Source organism: Eutrigla gurnardus (assembly GCF_963514095.1).
Source record: "Eutrigla gurnardus genome assembly, chromosome: 16".
In the NCBI taxonomy this organism is placed as follows: Eukaryota; Metazoa; Chordata; class Actinopteri; order Perciformes; family Triglidae; genus Eutrigla; species Eutrigla gurnardus.
In genome coordinates this window covers 1843708-1868161 of record NC_139927.1, presented here as the reverse complement: position 1 = coordinate 1868161, position 24454 = coordinate 1843708, and the positions used below count along the sequence as shown (strand labels likewise).

Genomic DNA, 24454 nt, shown 5'->3' with positions numbered 1-24454 from the left:
GGGGAGACTCTCAACTGTGTTAATAAAGTGTTGAGTGGAGCTGTGAACTTTATCAACAAACGCATCAGTGACGTTGGGTCCCGTCCTGGAGGTCGTGGTCTCGGTCCTGGTCCGGGTCCGTCCGGGTCCTGCTGTGGGTCTCCAGATGAGGCTGTAGTAGATCGCCAGGAAAACGGCGGCCAGAGACACGGACAGGACGTAGACCACCACGGTGGCCAGTCGGACCCACTTCCGGTTGGCTTTGGCCACCAGCTGCGCCTTCTTCTCCCCGGTGTACGTGGCGGGCTTCCCCCGCTCACCAGGGCCGGATCCGGGGGTCCAGGTCCTCGGGTCCCGCATGGTGGCACTGATCCGGGCTGGAGGACGTCAGTGTGTGACGTCAGTCACCGCCGGAGCGGAGTGTCTGCAGACCGGCAGAGATCCGACAGCCTCCCGGTCCCCCAATCGCCCTCATCTGGACCCACAGCTGGACCCTGCGGCGGTTTATAGACCGACCGAGCTGCGTCAAGGTACCCGAGTTCACTCCGGACCGGAAGCGCCAGAGATATGTCTTCACAGTAAAAGCCGTGCCTTTCCTTCGATGTTTCAGACGTGAACAGTTTCAAAAAACGCTTTTATTTTGACATGCACAGGAAGCTGTAAAACAGCTGCCCACACAAAATGAATCGTCATGTACAAAATGTGCTTTTATTGTTTAAGGAGCAGGAAGTCAACATTAGTTTGAAATGAAGCGTTTCTAAATAGTTTATTCAGAACAAACGTTTGTCATATTATATTTACATTAGACTTATTTCTCTCATTGATCTTTTATCTGTATGTATTTATATATAAATTCATATGTTTTTTGACTGTCGGTATTTGAGTGCTTGTCTGACTCTGCCTCCTAACGTAACCTGTGAGGGTCTCTGCTGGGACCCTCAGGGAGTCCAGGGGCCTCATGTATCAATGTTGCGTACGCACAAAAACATGGCGTACGTAATTTTCCACACCAACGTTCAGATGTATCAAAAGTGAAATGAGCGTGGAAATGTGCGGTGTCTCACGGCAGCTTCATGGCTGGCGTACGCACGTTTCTACAGCTATTGTTCCTTTGGCGACACTCTGAGGTGATGCTGTGAAACTGTTAATTATGTGAAAACAATTAGTCCTCAGAGTAATGTGCACATCAGAGACACATTAATGGACAATTAACACACACGTGTTTGCAATCATATGGATGGATATAAAAGCATGCACAAAGTGATGAAAAAATGGCATTAACAATGGCAGCCTTGGCCTTGTTAGAAGACATCGCAAACGGTAACATCAGACGTGAGAGGGTGTTTAGAGAACGGGAGGATATGTTAGCAAATGACGACAACTGGCTCATGAGTCGTTTAAGGTTGCCAGTGTTACTGGAGCTGTGCGCAGAGCTGCGGCCGGCCCTAGAAAGAAACACAGCCAGGAGCCAGGGGTTGTCCGTGTCCACACAGGTGCTGACCACTCTGGGGTTTCTGGCAACAGGAGCCTTCCAGAGGGAACTGGCCGACCGGTCAGAAGTGTGCCAGTCCACTCTGAGCCGAGCCATGCCAGCTGTGTGGGACAGGATCAGAATGTCATCCAGGTACATCAAATTCCCATACAATGCTGTTGAACAGGCCAACATTAAAGCGCAATTTGCAGCAAGAGCCGGTTTCCCTAATGTAATCGGAGCTATTGACTGCACACATGTTGCTATAAAAGCGCCATCACAGGATGAATTTGTTTTTGTCAACAGGAAACATTTTCATTCAATAAATGTTCAAATAATATGTGATGCGCAAATGCAGCTCACCAACATCGTGGCAAGGTGGCCTGGTTCAACGCATGACTCGTTCATTCTTACTAATAGCATGGTTGGTAACAGGCTGGAGGCTGGCACGGTGCGCGATGGGTGGCTTCTCGGTGAGTAAATGTATCCGTTTAATTGCGCCCCGAATGTAAACCAGCACAACGCCCATTTGGGCACGTGCATTCAAATATGTGCATTTGTTTTTCCCTGGTGAAAATAGAGCGGCAGAGCTATCTAACAAGCCCTTTATTGTCTCCTTGTGTTCAGTATTTGTGTCGATAAATGCGTGCGTAAAGTTGGAAATGTCACACTGCAGTAGCCACGGCGCACTTCTGCAGTCATTAATATATATAATAATATAATATATTATATATTAATATCCTCCTGTCCCCCCGCCCGTTGCGGTCACGCTTCGGCGGTGGGCCGAAATCCTCCGCTTCACCTCCACCTTCACGTCGGACCATTTCTTTTTTATTTCAGGGAGTGTGCGCTGCTCCGACCCCACAGCGTTCACTGCCTCACACACACGCTCCCACTCACATTTTTTTGTGTTAATGCCTGATGAGAGGCTACCAAATAATACTGGTCTTCGAGTCTCGACTTCTTTTAAGAGCGTTTCGAGCTCAGACTCGGTGAAGTTGCGCTTCTTCCCTTTTTCATTTTGTAGATCTGATGGTGCAGAGAGGGGAATCCCCGGTGCAGGCCCTATTTAAAGTCATTTGCATATTTAAATGGAGGCGTGGACAGGGAGGAGTTTAGAACTTCCACATGTGCGCTTAATTCCACGTTGATTGGGATGTACAAAGGAAAAGTGCTTGGATCCATGTGTACGCACACTTTGATACATCTGATTTTTTTTGTGCGTACGACAGTTTCTGGATTCTAGCGTACGCCATTTTTCAGTAGGAAATCCACGCAATTCTTAGTACATGAGGCCCCAGGACTTGATCGGTGTCACTTTACTTTATACAGACATGGCCTGCTACAACGGTCGCCATGGCAACGGTCCACATAAAAATGTCCGCCTCTCTGAGTGTCCTGCTATGTTGAGTAGGAGTGGTTTAACTCCCCTCGATGATGGCCTTCAACACCACAATAACAGAACCTTTAAATATAATATATAATATTACTTATCTTTGAAAGGAAAAGAGTTCAGTCAGGGCCCTCATTTATAAAGCTTGCGTACTCACAAAACGGGGCTGGAAACGTGCGTACGCCACTTTCCACGCAAATGTTGTGATCTATAAAAACCAAACTTGACGGGAAAGTGTGCGTACCCGTAAGCAAACTCTGAGGCATGCGTACCGGTACGCACATTCTGGAGACTGGAAGGGAATCAGCAGTAAACGTGAGAAGAACTATATATTTTTGATGACTCGCACACATTTAATTACACTCCATATCATACGTTAGATCTGCGTTATCATGAGGAACTCCAGCAGTGTTTTTGACGCTTTTAATGAGTGATAGTTTTTTTCATGTTAACACCTTCTTTTAAAATCTGACTTGTATCTTAAATCAAAATCATTTTGAAATATTGAATCAGCGCTGTCACCGCAGGAGGAGGAGACGGCCCAAATGCATGTAATACATACAATAAATATCCTCCATTAGATCCCTGCAGAACACAGCGGGAATAACTAAATATTCTCCTTATTTATGTGCATATATCATCAACGCACATACTTACAGCCATTAAGCCATCGTATAATTGTTACACTTATCCTCGTTTTTAAACCACCAGAGCGCAGAGGAAATGCGCTATAATGAGTGGCACGCTCGTGCGCGCTCAGTCGTGGAGCGTGGAGCGCACATTTATCGATGACCCCGGGCCACGGCCCCCTGCCCGACTGGAGGGGTATCAACAGGGCGCAAGAATCCGTGAGGATGTTATGCGTTTGTAATATAAGGAAGACGACAATGTTCATTTTAAACGTAGTATTTTATTAATCACAGTGCACGTTTGCCGTAGCTCATCTGCAACGTTGTTGGTGGCGGTGATTGTGTCTCGCTGAAGTTGCAGGACGGCATCAGTGAGCACCCGACCGCTTGATGTGCCATTCGTCCGGGGTGCGCTGCTGCTTTGTGCCGGACCCGGACGCTGTGCCGAGGGCCCGTCACCATCACCCTCCTCACATCACCCTCCTCACCGTCACCCTCCTCACCATCACCCTCCTCACATCACCCTCCTCACCGTCACCCTCCTCACATCACCCTCCTCACATCACCCTCCTCACCGTCACCCTCCTCTCCATCACCCTCCTCACCGTCACCCTCCTCACATCACCCTCCTCACATCACCCTCCTCTACGCCACACGCTGCAGACTCTGGAAGGACAAGAACTATTTAACGTTTTGTTTTATATACAATAAAAGTTTAAAATCTGTTCACCCTTATCCCTCTGGTCTCAGTCGCGTCTGTTTCTCCCTCCTTTTCGGACACAATCCCCGTCAAAGTCACATCAAAATCAAACTTCCTCAAATACTCTAGCAATACATTAAATCCATGTTAGGAGCGGAAAGATGTCATTTACCTTCAGATCACCGTCCGCTCCGTCCAGCTGACGCCGTTGACTGCAGCAGCAATGTGTTGCCTTCGCACTGCGTCTTTTTCTTCGTGATCCCGCTGCTGTGACCACTAAATTAAATTATTGTCCGGGCCTCCACCTCCCCAACAAGTGTCTCTTTCTCCGTTTCTGAAAAGTTACGTTTCTTTGCTTTTTTCTGACCTGTCGCCGTGATTCACCACACGGAAACGATGCATGCCGGCTCATTAACATAGTAAAATGTGGGCGTGTACAGGGCGGGATTCAGGTACGCACAGTTGTAGGTGATCTGTGATTTATAAAGGGAACATTGCGTACAGCTTGCGTGCGCACAGTTTTATAAATCGGATTTTTTTTTTTCGCGGACGCAAACTTTGGCTTTTGGGCGTACGTACACTTTTAGTAAGGATCCTACGCACAGTTTTATAAATGAGGCCCCTGGTGAGGAACAAACAGGGATTTTATTTCTCATGTTCACCTTCATATTGATCCTATGTTTTACAGCATTCTGGTATTTAACCTCCGATAACACTGAAACCTTCAGGCAAACCATGGAAATCTGACCTGGAAGTAGCCTTTCAGATTAAAAGCATTTCCACTTATTAGAACTGAGATTCAACAAGAATTTAAAAGATGACCTGAACCTGAACCATTTCTATCAACCTGAAGTCCTTCTTCACCTTTTATGACTCGATGTGCATCAACACAAGCAGACACTACATGTAAATGTTTTTAACTCTGATGATTAATAATTAGCGCTACAACTACTCCTACTCTACGCTGATTAAATAATAATTTCTCTTGGCTTCATCTTCGTCTGTGGTTTCACCTTGATGCGTCGGGTCACTGGAACACCTGTCAATCAAAACAGATTCACAAAACATGACTCATCAAATATGATCACAACTGCATTAATAAAAAACAATCAGAGATGCGTCAACAAAACAGTTTGGATTCATTAAACCCGTTCCTCCAGATAGGCTAAGTCCTGCCCCTTCCTGTGTATTCTGCATGCTGTCTGGTAGTCAACGGCGAGAGACAAATCATTCTCTGATCCTGTTTGAATTGTAATATGAATTACACATATGATGTTTGTCAATTGAATAGATCATTTTGAGAAACTTTGAGAAAGTCTCATTTTGTTGTGAAATAGTAAATATCAGAACAGGAAGCAACCTAATCTTAAACTGACACACATCACAATTCAGATGGGATCAAAATATTGTTTGTCTCCTTTTGATGATACTGTACATATTTATTCAGAAATAAGGGACACCGGGAAGTGGCAGGGCTTATCCTCTCGATTAAAGTGTGGAACTTTGGTCATGTGACAACACTTGATCATAATCAACCGACAACTGCCAGTAAGGACTTTAAGGTTGTGTTTACTAAAGTTTTGATGAAGTTTCATGACTTATTTCAGAGTGAATGTTTGAGTCCACACACCTGCAGACTCTCTGGGATCACTCGTCCAGACCCTTCTTGGAGGATCCGTCCCTGGTCTTTGCCCTCAGCTTGTTCACCTGGGACTCGGCGATGTCGGCCCTCTCCTCGGCCTCCTCCAGCTCATGCTGCAGCTTGCGTAGTTTGGCCATGTTGGCGTTCGCTCCCTCCTCGGCCTCTTCCGCTGCATGTTTGTAAGACTTGACCTTTAGCTGCAGCTTGTCCACCAGGTCCTGGAGGCGAGCCATGTTCTTGCGGTCTTCTTCTGTCTGGTAAGTGAGCTCCTTGATGCGACGTTCATACTTGCGCACTCCCTTGATGGACTCCGTTCCCCTCCTCTGTTCTGCCTCCAGCTCGTTTTCCAGCTCTTTGATGCGAGACTCCAGTTTCTGGAGCTGCTTCTTGCCACCCTTCATGGCGATCTGCTCTGCCTCGTCCAGACGGTGCTGCAGGTCTTTGATGGTCTGCTCCATGTTCTTCTTCATGCGCTCCAGATGGGCGCTGGTGTCCTGCTCCTTCTTCAGCTCCTCAGCCATCATGGCTGCATCTGTGATGGCCTTCTTTGCCCTCTCCTCAGCATTGCGGTTTTCCTGTATGGCCTCCTCCATCTCAATCTGCAGGTGCATGAGGTCTGCTTCATGCTTCTTCTTCTGGTTGATCAGACTGGTGTTCTGGGAGTGCAGGAGTTGCATGCGCTCTGTGGTGTCGGTCAGTTCCTGTTCGGCCAGTTTCCGACTTCTCTCTGTCTGCTCGAGGGCAGCCCTTAATTCTTCCAGCTCGGCCTGGATCAGGTTGTTTCGGCGTTCCAGGAGAGCTATGTTCTCTCTCAGGTCATCGTTGCCATGCTGTGCGTCATCCAGCTGCAGCTGAGAGTCCTTCAGGAATGCCTGGAGGCTCTTGAGCTGTTTCTGGGCATCAGCTGCCTGCCTGTTGGCTTGACTGAGCTGGATCTCCATCTCGTTGAGGTCACCTTCCATCTTCTTCTTGACTCTCAGGGCCTCATTGCGGCTTCTGGTTTCAGACTCCAGAGAGGACTGGAGTGACTCAAGCATCCGTTGGTAGTTCCTCTTTGCCTGCTCCATTTCTTCATCTCTCTCAGCCAGTTTGCGCTCCATGTCGGCCTTCACTTGGTTGAACTCCAGCTGGGCTCGGAGGATCTTACTCTCTTCATGCTCCAGGGAACCTTCTGCCTCCTCAAGTGCTGACTGGAGCTCTGCCTTTTCTTGCTCAAGCTGCTTCCGAATTTTCTCCAGTTCGTGAGCACTCCTGCCGCCCTCCCCCAGCTGATCAGTGAGGTCAGAGATCTCTTCTTGGAGGTTCTTGTTCTCTCTCTTCATCGTCTCAAGTTGATCCAGAGACTCCTCGTAGGCGTTCTTCAGTTTGAAGAGTTCTGTGCTCAGAGACCGGGCTTCCTTCTGAGAGGCTTCCAGCTCACACTGTGACTCCTCAAACTTTTGCTTCCACTCTGCCATCACTTTGTCAAACGCTCTTTGCTTTTTGTCCAGGGCTGCAGAAGCTGCATTGGATCTCTCAAGGTCCAGCATCAGGTCTTCAATTTCATTTTGGAGGCGGTGCTTGGTCTTTTCAAGGGATGAACACTTTGCATTCACAGCCTCGATCGCCTCCTCAGCTTCCTGCAATCTTTGGACCAGCTTCTTCTTTGCCTCTTCCAGTTCCTCTGTCCTCTGGATTCCATCGGTTTCATATTTTGTCCTCCATGCTGAGACCTCGATGTTGGACTTGGACAGAGCTCTCTGGAGCTCAGCCTTGGCCTCCTGCTCCTCTTCAAACTGCTCTCGAAGCAGATCACAGTCATGGCGAGCAGATTGTACAGCATGTGCGAGAGCGTTCTTTGCCTTGACTTCTTCTTCCAGCTGTCGCCGTAGATCTTCTACCTGCTGGTTGTATGAGTTCTTCCCTCTGGTCAGCTGTGATATCATGCAGTCCTTCTCCTCCAGCTGACGTCCAAACTCACCATTCTCAGTGAGCAACTTGGCCCTCTGGGTCGTCAAGTCATTGATGGTGCGCTGAGATTCCTCATATTTACTCTTGTACTCATTCATGTTGTCTTCCATTGAACGGCACATCTTCTCAATGTTTGACTTGGCCTTCACTACACTCTCCATGTTAGAAGACAAGTCATCGAGCTCTAGCTTCAGTTCACTCTTTTCCTTCTCCAACTTCTGCTTCACACGCTGCAGGTTGTCGATCTGTTCACCCAGTTCAGCAACGCTGTCGGCGTGTTTCTTCCTCAGAGATGCAGCTGTGGCTTCATGTTCGAGAGTGGATTCCTCATGCTCCCGACGCAGTTTCTGAAATTCAGCATCTCTCTTTTTATTTAGCTCCACCTGTGCCGATGTTGCTCCACCGGACTCCTCCAGGCGCTCGCTAATGTCCTCTAGCTCCCGGGAAAGATCAGAGCGCTGCTTCTCAACTTTGGCCCTGGTCGCTCGCTCAGCATCCAGTTCCTCCTCCAGCTCCTCAATCCTTGCCTGGTTTTCTTTCAGCTTCTTCTGGAGCTGAACCGAAGAAACCTGCTCGTCTTCTAGTCTTGAATTTATGTGGACAATCTCAAAATCCTTTTTTTTTAGTTTTTCTTCCAGCTGCTGCTTGTCGTTCTCAATGTCCATCAAACTCTCCTGAGTCAGCTTCAGGTCTCCTTCGAACTTCCTCTTTGAGCGCTCGATGTCCATCCTGACTTTTTTCTCCTGCTCCAACGAGCCCTCCAGATCATCCACCTGTTGCTCCAGCTTCACTTTGGCTTTGGTCAAGCTGTTGGCCTTGTCTTCTTCACTCTGAAGGTCATCCAGTGTCTGCTGGTGAGCCTCCTGTAGTGCCTTCTTCTCTTTGGTCAGCTTCATGATGTTCTCGTCCTGGGAAGCCATCTCTTCTGTCAGGTTTTTCACCTTATTCTCTGTGGCATGTTTCTCTTTCTCGACCTTGGCCAAAGTCAGCTCCAGATCATCTATATCTTTCTTCAACTCTGAACATTCATCTTCAAGCTTGCGTTTCTTTCCTGTGAGGTCTGCATTTAGCTCTTCTTCATCTTCCAGTCTTTCTGTCATCTCTTTCAGCTTGGCCTCCAGTTGAATCTTGCTCTTTATAAGCTGTTCACAGCGTTCTTCGGCATCTGTTAGCGTATCCTGTTCAGACTGAATGTGCAGGGTCAAGTCATTCTTCTCTTGGAGAAGAGTCACTATTTTCTCCTCTAGTTCCTTCCGTCTTGCTTCTGATTTCTCCAGAGCTTCTTTCAGCTTGTTGAACTCATCCTTCATGTTGGCCATCTCCTTCTCAGACTCGGCGCTCTTCAGCAGGGGCTTGATCTTGAAGAAGAGCTTCATCCAGGGCCAGTTCTTCACACCCAGGAAAGAGCGAAGGTTCCACTGGATCACCATCAGGGCATCTCTGCGTTCCACAAGCTTAGCAAACTGTTCCCTCATAAGGATTGCCCGGGCGTTTGCCTGGATCCTGGTAATGATTCGAGAGAGTTGCTCATCACGCATCTCCTCCAGTGTCCCGAGCAGACCAGCTTTAAAGAAGACTTTGGTGTGACCAAACCTGTACTGAGTGTGGTCGATATCCAGTGATCCCAGCAGCTTCTCTGCACTCTTCTTGCAGTCAATGAACTGGCCTTCAGGGATGGCTGAGGCATTCAGAATCCTGTAGCGTTGTTTGAAGTCTCCATAGAGTACCCTGTTTGGGAAACCCTTCCTGCAGATTCTGATGCCTTCAAGGACACCATTACAGCGCAGCTGGTGCATAACGAGGCAGTTGTCCATGGCCCCTGGAGTTTTCTTCTCATTGGGAATCAGGCAGCGGACAAAGTGGGGGTGTGTGGTCTTCAGGTTGTTCATCAGCTTGTTCAGGTTTTCCCTGTGAAGTGCAGACACAGTCTGGAATGAGGAACCTTTCTTCTTGGCTCCTTTGCCACCTGCTTTGTCATCAGCTCCTGAATAGCTTGAAAACAGAAGACTGAGAAGCTTCAGGGATGATTTCTGGTAAAGACCGACCACAGTTTCATTTAGGGGGTCTTTATTTTTGACCAACCAGTTGGTGATGTTGTAATCCACCGTGCCAGCATAGTGAACCAGAGCAAAATTAGCCTCTGCTTTGCCCTTTACTGCCCTCGGCTTCTCAAACATCTTGTTCTTTCCCAGATGATTATCATAGAGCTTGGACTTGAAGGTCTGGTCACTGGCTTTGGGAAACATGCACTCTTCCTCCAAAATCGACAGGATTCCCAGCGGCTTTTCAATGAGGTCAATACAAGCTTGTAAGTCCATCCCAAAGTCGATGAACTCCCAATCAATACCTTCTTTCTTGTACTCTTCTTGCTCCAGAACAAACATGTGATGGTTGAAAAACTGTTGCAGTTTCTCATTGGTGTAGTTGATGCACAGCTGCTCAAAAGTGTTGAAATCAAAGATCTCAAATCCAGCGATGTCCAGGACTCCTATGAAGTACTGACGATGCTGTTTTGTGTCAAGGGATTGGTTGATCCTCACCACCATCCAGTTGAACATCTTCTCATAAACTGACTTAGCCAGAGCACCGAGGGAGTAGTAGACCTGGTCCACACTTTGGCCTTTGGTGACATATTCATTTCCTACCTTAACTCTGGGATGGCACAGCCCTTTGATGAGATCGGCAGAATTCAGCCCCATTAGGTAAGCAGATTTATCCGCTGCCTCTGTCCCGTCCGACTCAGCCTGCTCCTCACGCTGCTTCTGTTTGAACTTCATGTTGCCGTAGTGCATGATGGCGCCGATTAGCTTGTAGACGCCCATTTTCTCATCTGAAGTGAAGCCAAGTACATCAAAGGCGCTGTCGGTGGCCATCAGCTCCTCCGAGTCGTTGATGGAGGCTACAGTTACCTCTCCTTGGGAGATGTAGGAGTAGTCATACGGGTTGTTGGTTATCAGCATCATGTCAAGCAGCTCTGGCTTCTGATTGGACAGGATCTGGTAGAAAATGTGGTAGTTCCTCTCGGCCTTGAGCTGAAAGGTGCACCGTGACTTCTCCAGTAGGTACGTTTCGATGTCGGCAGATGACAGTTTGCCACTCGTGCCAAAGTGAATTCGGATGAATTTTCCAAAGCGAGATGAATTGTCGTTTCTCAATGTTTTGGCGTTCCCAAAAGCCTCCAGCGCAGGATTCGCCTGGATGATTTGATCCTCCAGAGTCCCCTTGCTTGTGTCCCTTTTGCCTCCACCGACTGCTGCGATGCTGGCAAAGTACTGGATGACTCTCTTGGTGTTCACAGTCTTCCCGGCCCCAGATTCCCCAGTGATGAGGACAGACTGGTTCTCCCTGTCCGTCAGCATGTATTGGTAGGCATTATCAGAGATTGAGAAGATGTGAGGGGGAGCCTCGGTTCTCTTCTTTCCTCTGTAAGCCGCCACCACGTCTGCATCGTAGACAGGAAGCCACTTGTAGGGGTTGACGGTGACACAGAAGAGCCCAGAGTAGGTGTAGATCATCCAGGCAGCGTAACGCTCTTTGAGGTTAAACAGCACGGCGGGCTCATGGAGGAAAGTGAACATGGCCATGTCTTCAATTTTATCAAATTTTGGCGGGTTCTGGGGGTGCACGTCGGACTCCTTCACAGTTACCGTTGTTCCGTCCTCCTTCTTGACCGTCACCATCCCTCCATCTTTGCTTTTAATTTGTCCCTTCATGTACTCCACCTTATCGTCCACTACAAAGCATTCAGTCTTGATGTCAAAAACTCTGGTCTGGGCTTCCAGGCGCTCCTTGTCTGACTTCCTCAGGTACGGAGCAGCCTTCCCGAACTCGGCCATCAGAACGTCACCCATTGTCAAGGGTGGAGGTTCACAAGTATCTCTACTGGTGGTGCAGAACTGCACTCTTAAGAGCAGGCGGACGTTTATAAGGACTCCCTGTGGACCAAATAAGGAGGTAACTGCTCCACAGGAAACAGATAAATGTGTCCTGGGATGTGGGACGCCATGAGGGCAGATTCAAGACCTTTAGCTGTTAAAGTCCATTTTTGGTAAAGGAGTCTTTCACTGCTTATCTGCTTACTGATTGGGACTCCTGACGCCTCCGCATTTAGACTCTACTTAGCTTCTACTGTATCTACTGCAGGTCATCCAACAATCATTCTACAGTAATTAAATCAATAAGAAACTCAATTTATAAAACAATTATCATCCAGTTAACGGGTCACTTCTATTCAAACAATTATTCTGAGAAAGAAGATCCACAAGATTTATCAATCATTAAATGGTTCTTAATTTGAATGTATTGATCTGCAAGTATATTAATGATCACTCCTTTTATTTTTGTTTCTCCAAAGAATTTAATCAAAACAAGATCAAGAAAGAAAGAAGTGTGTTTCTCCAGTAAATAGAAGGCTTCCTCATAATAAAGGAAACAAGTTGTGTATGTTCTCTTACAGGGACTAGATGATGAAAGGCATCTTATTTAAATCAATTTCTTGTTTTTAGTTTGAGATATTAGCTGGTTGGTGTTTGTGTTCTCTGACATTAGAAACTCAGAACTTTATTTTGAAGAAAAATATGTTTTAACATTCTGACATTAAATCTGCTGACTAACATCGAAAAAAAACTCCTCGAGTGTTGATCTGTGTGCCAGCTAGTTCCTGTTTTACTTTTTTTTTTTAGGGTTTTCTTCTTTCCCTTTTGGTTTACGTACTTTTGCAATGATGTGAGTGAACAGCGGCACTGCGAGAGTGAAGATGAGTCTGAATGTGAGTCTGATCGTCTATTGACGGACTCGAGTGGTCCGGTCTCTTTATCTCCGACCGTCTCAACTCTTCAGCCTCAAATAGAAACCAGACTCCCATTTAATCAGTTGAGTCTGGAGGACGAGGACCCAACGTTCACGTTGAATGATTTCTAACCTTCTGTTTGACCTTATTTGGAGTGTTGATGGAGCAGCTACAATGTTAGCGTAGCCTAGCACCCATCAACCAGACTCCATTCAGAAAACCAGCGTTTTAACAGTAGTTATCTTGTGGTCTGCAGACAGACCTAACAAAGCATGACTCAGGACTTTTTACTGATCATTATGGAGTTATTTCAGCATCTATTTCATCTGGTTATTGATATTATGATACTATTCATTTATTTAAAAACTGCTTCGCCTTCACTGCATATGTAAAATGTTCTATTTCCTTACTGTTAATAGTAATAAAAGAGTTTTAATAATGTCTTCTCCAGAAAAACACATGTATTTCAGGTTAATTAAGAAAGCTGTTGACCTTATTCAACACAGAAAGAAGAACAACAAAAGCAAAAAGAGAAATTAAGATGTGAAAATATAATTTTATGAACATCTGTATTTTATGAAACATTTAAACATGTGCAAATTAACATTCTGTGTAAAACTGCAAGTTTTCAAAATGGATCCACTTATTAAGACAAAGCTTTTTTCACAATTCAAGTCAACACAGGAGCATCATTGGAAAATAATCTGTTTATGAATAAAGACGTGAGACTGTATTCATGTTTAACGTTTAACAGGAGCAAAGTTTATGGTCTTAAACGTCACTAAACACGTTCAACGTTCTGACTGATAAGTTCGTTTTCAATAATTATCACATTCAAGTGTATTTTCATGGTTTTCTGTCTCTGAAACACAAAAACATTACATTTACATTTACATTTACATTTAGGTCATTTAGCAGACGCTTTTGTCCAAAGCGACTTACAATAAGTACATTTGTCAAAAAAACATGAAGTTACAATGATAAACTACAGAGGTCAAAGGTCAACCACTGAGCAGCATCAAGGTTAAGACGGTTCACTCGTTAAAGTTCTCTCAGATCCAGGTAGCAAGGAACAGGTCCACCTTTACAGGGGACTTCAGATCCAGGTGAGTTCCACGTGTCCCAGGTGAGTCCCACGTGTCCCGGGTGAGTCCTAGGTGAGTCCCACGTGTCCCAGGTGAGTCCCACGTGTCCCAGGTGAGTCCTAGGTGACTCCCACGTGTCCCAGGTGAGTCCTACGTGTCCCAGGTGAATCCCACATGTCCCAGGTGAGTCCCTGGTGTCCCAGTAAGTCCCAGGTGAGTCCCACATGTCCCAGGTGAGTTTCAGGTGTTCAGCAGAGTGACATGCGTTTGTGGTGCTGCTCCACCAGTGGCATCAGGCAGTGCGGTGAGCCGGCCTGCAGCAGAAAGGGGTGCTCCAGCAGGTCGGTGGCACCCGAGCGTTGCTGTGTGTCCCGAGTCAGCATGCAGCCCAGGAAGTCCTTCAACACCGGAGACACCTGAGACACAAAGAGTGATATCATCAACTACTGCCAGGTTGATTGGGTCCACAAAGTGCATGTTGTGTTCTGTTCTGTTTGTAGAAAACGTGTTTGTGTCTAACCTTGTGGACGTTCTTCACGCTCGGCGCAGCCTCGTCCCTCAGCTTCTTCATGGCCGTGATCGGCGTGTCGCCGAAATACGGCGGCTCCCCATCCACCATCTCCACCACCATGATGCCCAGAGACCAGACGTCCACCTGCAGGACAGCAAACCGTCAGAGTCCACCTGCAGGGACAAGTACCAGGCACCAGGTACCAAGCACCAGCAACCAGGTACCAAGCACTAGATACCAGGTACCAAGCACCAGACACCAGGTCCCAAGCCCCAGACACCCTGTACCAGACACCAGGTACCAAGCACCAGCAACCAGGTACCAAGCACTAGATACCAGACACCAGGTACCAAGCACCAGGTACCAGGCACCAGGTACCAAGCACCAGACACCAGGTACCAAGCACCAGACACCAAGCACCAGGTACCAAGCACCAGACACCAAGCACCAGGTACCAAGCACCAGACACCAAGCACCAGGTACCAAGCACCAGGTACCAAGCACCAGACACCAAGCACCAGACACCAAGCACCAGACACCAGGTACCAAGCACCAGACACCAAGCACCAGGTACCAAGCACCAGACACCAGGTACCAAGCACCAGACACCAAGCACCAGACACCAAGCACCAGGTACCAAGCACCAGACACCAAGCACCAGACACCAGGTACCAAGCACCAGACACCAAGCACCAGGTACCAAGCACCAGACACCAAGCACCAGGTACCAAGCACCAGACACCAAGCACCAGGTACCAAGCACCAGACACCAAGCACCAGACACCAAGCACCAGGTACCAAGCACCAGACACCAGGTACCACACACCAGACACCAGGTACCAAGCACCACCAGACACCAAGCACCAGACACCAGGTACCAAGCAACACCAGGTACCAAGCACCAGACACCAGGTACCAGAAACAGGTTTTCAGACAGAGCATGTGTTCTTGTCACTACCTCGGTCCCGTACGGTGTTTTGGAGATCACTTCAGGGGCCATCCAGTATGGAGTCCCGACCAGAGACTTCCTCTTCGGGACCTCTTTACTGATTTGAGCGCAGAAACCAAAGTCTGACAGTTTTATCTGCAGAAGAAGAATCACAAACGGGTGTTTGCTGTATTTACACTGTGTGTGTGTGTGTGTGTGTGTGTGTGTGTGTGTGTGTGTGTGTGTGTGTGTGTGTGTTTTACCCTCCCGTCCAGCGTCAGCAGGATGGAATCACTCTTGACGTCCCGGTGGATGACGCCCCGAGAGTGAAGGTAACTCAACGCCTGCAGGACTCCTTCACACACCGTCGCCGTCTGCTCCTCGTCCAACCTGCAAGTACACAAAGTACACACTCCATGTACTTGTACTTCCTACTCCTCCTTTACACCAGTCAGTCAATGAGTGTTGAAGCTGCGTTCACAGTCGTCTGAGCAGCAAAAACATTCCAGACTGGACCTCGACACCCAGGTCTTTTACTTGCAGCGTGTATTAGTACCACAGTAAAGTATTTTAATACTTCTTCTACCACTGTAAAAGTACAACAGGTGTGTTCTCACCTGGTTTCACTGACAATGTGGGTGAGAGCGCCGCCCTGCAGGTACTCCATGATTACCCAGAGTTCCTCCTCCACCACGGCGCTGCGGAACATCTCCACCACGTTCTGGTGCCGGTAGTCCCTCATGATCACCACCTGAGACACAGGGACAGGTGGGGCTGCTGATGATGTCACACTTACAGTACTTTGTATTTATTTAGTTTCACGACGTCTGTGATGTGATTTGATTCTAATGAAGGTCTGGTCTAGTCTTGGACCCCGAGTTACTGCACCTCATTGAAGAGCAACTCTCGCCGCTGTTGCTTCCTCAGGTCCATCATCTTCACGGCCACCTGCCGTCCGCTGTGTTTCTCTCTGGCGATGCAGACCACACCCGTGGACCCCTCGCCGATCTTCACAAAGTTCTCCAGACTTGTCCTGGGGTCGCCCGTGTCCACCACCATTTGCAGCGCCACCTTGAACTGCTCATGAGTGACCTTGACTCCTCCGTCGGGGACCGTCTGTGGTGGAGGGGGCGAGTGGCGGGGCTGACTCTGGGGCTTCGGTGTCTTTGAAGAAGGTCCCACATTGAAGCTGGAGGAGGGGCGGAGCGAACGCAGAGGTCGACCTGTGATGATTGGACTGCTGGTGCTGTTAGGGGGGGGCAGCAGGACAGGGGAGGGGGGGGAGGTCAGCTGGCCGGGAGAAGACAGAACACAACCCCGTAAGTAATCAATTTATTGATTGTCAATCTAAGAAGACCCACGTGGGCTGGAGGAACCAGAATAAAGTATTGATCTGTGATTTAATATCAATAACCAGATGAAAAGGATGCTGAAATAACTCCATCATGATGGTGATCAGTAAAAAGTGCTGAGTCATGCTTTGTTAGGTCTGTCTGCAAGACCACAAGATAACTGCTGTTAAAACGCTGGTTTTCTGAATGGAGTCTGGTTGATGGTGCTAGGCTACGCTAACATTGTAGCTGCTCCATCAACACTCCATATAAGGTCATCTAGACATAAATACAGCAGAGACCTTGTTGTTTGGACCACAGACAGTCTCTGGTTCCTCCACATAGTCTGGTCTGGTCTCTGGACTAATGTGAGCTACTATCTAGACCTCCGGGGACCACAGACGGTCTCTGGTTAGCTTAAATATAATGACATTGTAATTTACCTTGAGGTCGTAGGAGGAGTGAGGCCTTCTGGGAATTTGTCCGGAGGAGGACACCAGGTCAGGCAGGTGATTGACGGCTGTCTTCTTTCTCAGGTGAGGTCTGCTGGAGGTCTCCGCGGTCTGCAGGTTGTAGTGACAAGAAGTTGGTCTCTGTCTTAGTGCCACCCCCTCACTACGGGCATACTGTGCACCTGTGGAATCCCCTGCACCAGTCCTCTGAGGGGTCACACCTGTGGAATCCCCTGCACCAGTCCTCTGAGGGGTCACACCTGTGGAACCCCATGCACCAGTCCTCTGAGGGGTCCCACCTGTGGAACCCCCTGCACCAGTCCTCTGAGGGGTCCCAGGTGTGGTGGGCATGGTCTCAGTCCCCACCTCGCAGGTGGACTTGGCTCTCTGCAGAGTCTTCAGTTTGGGGCTGCCGCTCTCGCTGCGCACCTGTCGGATCCTGTCCTGCCAGTAGGTGGAGTCCATCTTTCCTCCGTTGCCGTGGCGATTGAGCTCCTCGTACTGGTACGACTCGTCATCCGGCAGCTCTCCCAGGCGGCCCAGCGACCGGGCCCGTTTCCGTGCCGACGGGCTGCTGCGGCGCAGAGAGTTGGAGCTGGTGACGGACAGACGGCTCATCTCAGAGATCACCTGGGAGATGTAGTCGCCGTGACCGATGAAACTCCCCCGAACAATCTGCAAAATGATCAGTTTATATATTCTCACTGTGTTTACATTCTATACAATTAAAGATCAATACATTCTAATAGATAAACGGTCTGATCAGGAGACAATGCCAGGTCTGGAGGTCCTTACAGCTGCCTTCTCTCTGCCGGCCACCAGGGGGCGAAGTTTATTAGCGTCGTTCCTCCACAGTCCAAATATGATCACTTCCTCCACTGGATGCAAAAATCCAAGATGGCGCAGCCAAAGAGACTCGAGGCTTCAGCCATCCACAAACCAACGGGAGACTTCGTCATGAAGACGCCACATTTTGAGTTGTGGATAATTATTTATTTAATATTCTTATTTTCATTCATGATCACTTTAATTAATTAAAAATGCTCATTAGTTATTATTATTAAAAAAGAATTGTAATTTATAGGTGAGTATTTATTTGTATTTATTTAGAGATATCGAAAAACATTTAAAACACCGACAGAAACTTAACAGCTGTGATTATGAATGTATTAATTATGAACGAACATGATTTATTTACTCAGAGTAAAAACCTGCTGATCACGAGGTCACATGACAGACGAGGTCACATGTTGTATATAAACCTGAGAGCACCTGCATGGAAACAGCCACTCAGCTGAACTTCACACAAACATGACATTTACAGTAAACCAGTGAACGCACCGTCAGCAGTCTGATGGTGCGTGTCCACAGGCAGCGGTGTTTCCCCGCGTCCCATTCATTGTCTATGTGAAAAGCCGTGCAATGCATTCTGGTAGCGTCGCGGCGAATGTCGAGAGACGGCGCGCGAGTTGGCCGCTCCTCATTTGCTTAAGTTGAAGTCGAATCTACTTTATGCTAATCAGAGGCGCCGGGCTCGACTCGCCGCCTCGGCAACGCTCGCGAACGCTCGCAAAAATGTGTTGTTTAAAGGAGAGCGCCTGTCAATCATCCTCTTGTGGCAGCCCACCAAGCCTGCAATACTGGGAAGCGGCGCGTCCACAGGCGTTTAAAATCGCCCCTGTGGACACGGACCTTATGAACATGTCAGAGGGCCACACCCACTAAAGACACAGGCAGTGTAAACCATTAAGCCCTGATTATGCTTCCGCGTAGTGATCACGCAACGGCAACGCAACGGCCACGCAGTTGCTTGGAGACCGTGATGGTTCTGCGTTGGGTTTACGTGTTGAAATGCAATTCAATGCCACACCGGTAAAGGGCGCTATGTTTTTTGTAAAGACTGACCGACCGACTGAGACTCTTGGCGTATATCGTCGTTAGCCTCGTTATAGCCTATTTGTTTACTTTCCGGCTTTAAAGGAGTCATAACCTGGTTTTATACGTATCCAGCCCCCCTTGGATCGCTTTGGATCAATTCGTAAAACTTATTAGAAAAAAAAAAAAAAATTTTAATCAAACATTGAGCTTGTTCTGACCCTTTTTCGTACCGCGATTTTATCACGCGAGATTACGCGCGAGGTTTTGACTGGTCCGGATGTGCATTGTATAATATGTAATGAGGCGCGCGTTGATTCGCCGCAGGAAGGACAGAGCCGGGGGGGCTTGCCTGCATGCAGACTCCAAAACATAAACAGCCCCCTGTCATGGCGCACACACTAAATGACGAACCTTACGGAATTCAGGCATTTATGTACGAACCAGAGTCGGAACCCGAACCGGAGAGTGAAGAGCCAGAGACGGTTGAAGAGACACGTTTACAGCAGGACGTCAGGTAGCGGACGGGGGGGGGTTGGGTGGTGAAAGAGGGGTGGGCTTATGCAAGTAGCCTCCACGGTGACGTCACCGTAGGCGCAGAATCAAAATCTCGTGCTTTAGGAATGCACACCCTTGTGTGCTATTCCTGTTCGGAAAAAGAGCAGAAGCGAAAAAACGGCGCCACTTTCAAACTCCAGCCTTTCAGGCAAGTTTCAACTGAGGTCAAACACAGATATGCATGTTTTAACAAGAGAAATTGCGATTTCCTGGTGATGACTCCTTTAAACGTCCACAATTTTTCAGAACTTGGTGTTTTATTTCTTTGTGCAAAAGCGACAAGGTGCAAACAATAAAACGAGGTGAAAACAATACAAGTAGCCTTTTAAAAGTTTAAATGGCGGTGTTTATGAGTGGAAACCGGAAAGCGGTCTCCAGCGGATGTAGTTAGCGGACCAATCACAGCCAATGCCGCTGCGTTGGTGTTGCGTCGCCTCGACGCGCGTCTAGGATTTTTGGGAGGTGCACGTCAGGCCCTTGCGTTGGACGTAAGGGGTCCGCAAGCCCCCTTGCGTTGTGTCGACGCGGAAGCATAACTCAGCCTTTACAAAGCGTCCTCAGGTTGGGTCATCTTTGCTCTGATTCACAAATGGAGGTGAGGTGATGTCACACTCTGCCTTTCAATCAGAGAGAAGCTGCGATCGCCGGGACAACCAAACGCAACGTGGTGGTGGTGACTGCACTTTTAATGAGCTTTAATTGCTGACGATTCATCTGATTCGTCTATTTTTATCCTTGCAGGTTGTTATCGATGTTTCTAACTTCCAACTCATCTTTGATAGTTATTGATAAGTTTCTGACGTCATCGTGAGATTTAATCAATAATGTGATCACATCCTTTATTCCCCGTCTGATATGATGTTTAATATTAATATGATCATCTCACCTTCTTGAGCTTGACCTCCGTGACCCTGGAGGCGTCCACCAGGGGGCGTGGCCTCCTCAGCGTGTCGATGACACTCTGCCACTGCGGCGGCAGACCCACGTAGCGTCCCGTGGCGACGTCGAATGACGTGTGGACGCGGTGCTGGAAGTCCTGCGGGTCCGAGATCTGCGGCCTGGGCTTCTTCTTCCTGCGGTGGAACATCGCCACGGCAACGCAGCCGCGGCAGGATGACGGTGAGAGCTGAGGGAAACAATAGGAAGTGACACGCTCAGTGCTGGAAGAACAGCGTTGCTGAGACATGATGGCGGGTCATAAACACACACAGGTACACACTCAACACACACACACTCATTCTGTCGCTAAACTGTCGGCTTCTCTTCCTGTTCAGGTAGTTTACCTGAGTGTCACATGTCCTCTCTCTCTCTCTCTCTCTCTCTCTCTCTCTCTCTCTCTCTCTCTCCCTGCCATCACACACAAAACGACCAGGTGAGGACTCCCCTGTCTGCATCATTAACTGTGATTAAACAGCAGTGACAAATACAGAAGCTGACCTGTACGGAGGACAAATACTGACTCATGTATCATAAATCAATAAAAGATCATAATAAAATGCAAATAAATGAGTTTCATTAATGTTTGCATTTGCTTTGTGTAGAAATACATACACACGCAAAGCAGTTATTTATTGATGCCCTCTGTAATGATTATAACTTGTATTTATTGATTTATGCATACATATGTATTGATACTCTCCGTAGCGTCTCAGATCAACCAGACAATATAAAGACCGTTCCATGAGATCAGTGTTGACCACAAGGGGGCAGCGCAGGACGCCAGTCAACCTTTAGATCAATAACTTCTTACTGATGAAATCAATATTTAATTTATTGTTTGCTTTCAAACTTGATGATGAAGAGTTCAGCTTTTGACTCAAGAAACCTGAATGTGTTCATTTAATTTAATTGTTTTTTTGGGCATCAACATCTTTATTAATCTGATTAATACTGAACGCTACAATAAATAATACAATAATCCTCTTGTGTCATTGTATCTTGTTAAAAGCAGGAATATTACTTTCAGTCATTTTCAACTCCAATAAATAATGCACTGTATTTAAATGGATGTAAATCGATGAAAATGTATCAGAATTTTCCATTGATTTAAAAAGCATATTTAGTTTAACATTTAGTAATTTAAAGAATGAAATGATCCACTGAGCTGCAGCACCGTCAGCCTTTCTCACCTGTCAGTCAGACCTGTCTCACCCGTCGGTCAGAGTCCCTCCACCTCAGGTGAACCAGCTGAAGTCCAGTTAACTTCAGATCACTTTGGTCCAGTCCGGTCTGGAGGCAGAGGAGGCAGAGAGATGAAGACCAGGAGACACTCCTGGTCTTCATCTCTCTGCCTCCTCTCTGTTTGCTAACTGGGAGTGGTGGAGGATGTGGAAACCCTGATCCGGATCTCAGAGTCAACTGATAGAGGGTTCTACCTACTCAGGTACTCTGGTCTGTGGTCTCTATAGGTACTCTGGTCTTTACAGGTACTCTGGTCTCTACCTGATCAGGTGTGTCCACAAATTTAATTCCACCAGAGAGACGAAGACCCACGTGGGCTGGTTCAAAAACAATTTATCTGTGATTTAATATCAATAACCAGATGTAAACGATGCTGAAATAACTCCATCATGATGGTGGTCAGTAAAAAGTGCTGAGTCATGCTTTGTTAGGTCTGTCTGCAGACCACAAGATAACTACTTTTAAATCATTGGTTTTCTGAATGGAGTCTGGTTGATGGTGCTAGGCTACGCTAACTACTTTTAATAAACTGGTTTTCTGAATGGAGTCTGGTTGATGGTGCTAGGCTACGCTAACTAAATGGGCCTCATTTATATAGCGCTTTTCTCCAAAGCGCTTTACAGGAATGACTGACATTCACCCATTCATTCACGCAGTCACACACCGACGGCTGAGTCAACCACGCAGGGCGACAGCCAGCTCGTCAGGAGCAATTAGGGTGAGGTGTCTTGCTCAGGGACACCAGGCACTCAGCTAGGAGGAGCCGGGGATCGAACCGGCAATCTTGAGTTTGTCAGCCCGCTCTACCTCCTGAGCTACTTTTAAAACACTGGTTTTCTGAATGGAGTCTGGTTCTGCATCTTTGCATTGATTTTGACTTTGTTTACAGCAATAATAATAAATGTTGTTGGTTTTCATAAGATTATATTATTGATTATTCCTATGATAATACATCTATGAAGCATAATCACAGATTTATTGATTGATTGATCAAACAGTGATTATTCAGTGTTGTTTAAACTTTAAATACATCCGGTGTTGTTCTAGTGACTCAGCTAGTCTAGTTCAGAATCAGACATGAGTGTGCGTGTGTGTGTGTGTGTGTGTGTGTGTGTGTGTGTGTGTGTGTGTGTGTGTGTGTGTGTGTGTGTGTGTGTGTGTGTGTGTGTGTGTGTGTGTGAGAGAGTTTGTTGAATGAATCACTGAGGATCTGCCTGGTCATGTAGTGTGTCGGTTTGATTCCTCAGGTATGTCAGTCACACCCTGATTACACACTCACACACACACACACACACACACACACACACAAACACACACACACACACACACACACAAACACTCTCATTTAATTTAGTGCCTTCAACAACAAATAATCAGAGTATAAACATTATAAATATCTATATTATTCAATCCTGCCTTCACCCAATGACAGCTGGGATCGGCTCCAGCCCCCTCGTGACCCTAAATACAGGATAAGCGGGAGAAAATGGATGGATGGATGGATATTATTCAATCAAAATGTTAAATATGAGCTGCATATTGATTCACACATAATGAGGTGCTCTTTATTATTACGGGATGCATCGTGACTCAGGATCAGCTGTGTTTATTGTTTCTCAGCCGTCTAAACCCACAGAAATTAATTCTTTGATTTGTTGACAAACATCTTAATTAAGCTGATTGATGACATCATATGTTCCTATCACAGCGATTGATTGAGCTCAGATCAGCCGGCCGGTTACTGCACACAGACAGACAGGCAGACTGACAGCTGTCTGCCTGCTCAACACTCGGAACCAGATCAGGGCTCTTCAAGTCCACCTGAAAACCACTAACGTATCATTTATATTAGACAATCTGCGATTCGTCTCAATTCATATCGACCGTTAAAATATTTAAGATTCTTTTAGCCACTCTGGAAGCTAACAACACTTTAGCTAGTTAGCTGTTCTATGTTAGCTAACATGTAATAATAAACTACCAACAATCCATAATCTATAAACATCCATCAGCTAAGACATGAATGAGCAGACTGTCTCACCTGGACTTTTGTGATCTGGTTCTTAGCTGGTCGTCCTGTAGGTGGCGCTCTCTCTTCACAGAAGCTAATGCTGTGCATGCTAACACTGCGTTTGTTGATGAAAACATGGCCGTCTGCAGACCGTCTCGCTGTTTGAACCTCCGGAACCATGTCCTGGTCCTATGGAGAACCCTGGACCGTGACTGAGTCAGACTGTTGTGGTTCTATGTGGAACCCTTTGAAACTGATCTGATCACCGGTCTCCAACAGATCCTCAAACCAGCAGAGAACTGTTCCTGGTTCTCTGTAGAACCTCTGAAGGGTCTGTTTGTTCTGTAACTTATTGGTTCCAGTCTGGTTCTGTTGAGAACCATCGCTCTGTATTCTTCACAGGAGGGAACCCGACTCTGGGTCCTGGGTTCTAACAGGATGGTTCTCATTGATCCTCACAGCTCAGCGAGGGTCTATGTGGAACCACTACTCTGGTTCTGCAGAGAACCTTCTTGGTTCTTGACAGTCAGCTGTGTGGAACCATTCGTCTAAGCTTTACACACATACCTGGCCGGGTCCAGGTGGATCCAGGTGAGTCCAGGTCTGTCCAAGAGGGTCCAGGTGGGTCCAAATGGGTCCACGTGAGCCCAGGTGAATCCAGGTGGGTCCAGGTGGGTCCAGGTGGGTCGGTTGTGGCCGGCTGCTGCCGTTCTCCTCCTCACACGACTCTCCCTCTGCTGCTGTTCCCCCTCCCTCCCCCTCCCCTCCCCCACCTGTCTCGTCTCACCTTGTCTCAGGTATGAAGGAGGAGGAGTTTGGTTTCCCTGCAGTCTTCCTGTTAAAGATCACAATAAGAACATGTCAGGTTCCTTCAGCAGGTAAACAGACGAGATGAAAACTTACCTGGAAGGTTGAAGGTCAAACATGGCTCCTTATTGATCGTTGTCTTTGGAGCGATCAATAAGCACA

The 24454-nt window shown here is 47.4% G+C and overlaps 2 protein-coding genes across 5 annotated transcripts; both read right to left on the bottom strand.

Annotated features, from left to right (window-relative positions):
• Positions 1 to 4816: 4816 nt before the first annotated feature.
• Positions 4817 to 12636, bottom strand: myh6 (myosin, heavy chain 6, cardiac muscle, alpha). Its single transcript, XM_084030969.1, has 2 exons — positions 5803 to 12636; positions 4817 to 5211 (listed from the first exon to the last, which is right to left on the bottom strand). Exon 1 carries the CDS (start codon positions 11613 to 11615, stop codon positions 5820 to 5822), a length of 5796 nt encoding a protein of 1931 aa, XP_083887095.1. The 5' UTR covers positions 11616 to 12636; the 3' UTR covers positions 4817 to 5211; positions 5803 to 5819.
• Positions 12637 to 13779: 1143 nt separating this feature from the next.
• On the bottom strand, positions 13780 to 24205 carry LOC311027141 (serine/threonine-protein kinase PAK 6-like). Of its 4 annotated transcripts, XM_084030993.1 has the most exons (10): positions 23516 to 24027; positions 20180 to 20419; positions 17160 to 17535; positions 16852 to 17120; positions 15966 to 16367; positions 15695 to 15828; positions 15341 to 15467; positions 15108 to 15233; positions 14159 to 14293; positions 13780 to 14054 (listed from the first exon to the last, which is right to left on the bottom strand). In XM_084030993.1, exons 1-10 carry the CDS (start codon positions 23663 to 23665, stop codon positions 13887 to 13889), a joined length of 2127 nt encoding a protein of 708 aa, XP_083887119.1. In that variant the 5' UTR covers positions 23666 to 24027; the 3' UTR covers positions 13780 to 13886. The 4 variants fall into 4 exon arrangements, with proteins under 4 accessions (XP_083887119.1, XP_083887120.1, XP_083887118.1 ...); XM_084030994.1 differs by lacking the exon at positions 23516 to 24027 and adding an exon at positions 24053 to 24205 and having other exon boundaries at positions 16852 to 17535; XM_084030992.1 differs by having other exon boundaries at positions 16852 to 17535; positions 23516 to 24026.
• Positions 24206 to 24454: the final 249 nt, after the last annotated feature.

What these genes read in the sequence shown, in the direction of transcription:
- myh6 (XM_084030969.1), bottom strand. Translation starts at nt 11,615, where the DNA reads ATGGGTGACGTTCTGATGGCCGAGTTCGGGAAGGCTGCTCCGTACCTG.
- LOC311027141 (XM_084030992.1), bottom strand. Translation starts at nt 23,665, where the DNA reads ATGGTTCCGGAGGTTCAAACAGCGAGACGGTCTGCAGACGGCCATGTT. An exon ending in ACTCCTCCTACGACCTCAAG is followed by an intron (nt 16,368 to 16,851) that starts GTAAATTACAAT and finishes TCTCCCGGCCAG; the next exon opens with CTGACCTCCCCCCCCTCCCC. An exon ending in GAGAGTTGCTCTTCAATGAG is followed by an intron (nt 15,829 to 15,965) that starts GTGCAGTAACTC and finishes CCTGTGTCTCAG; the next exon opens with GTGGTGATCATGAGGGACTA.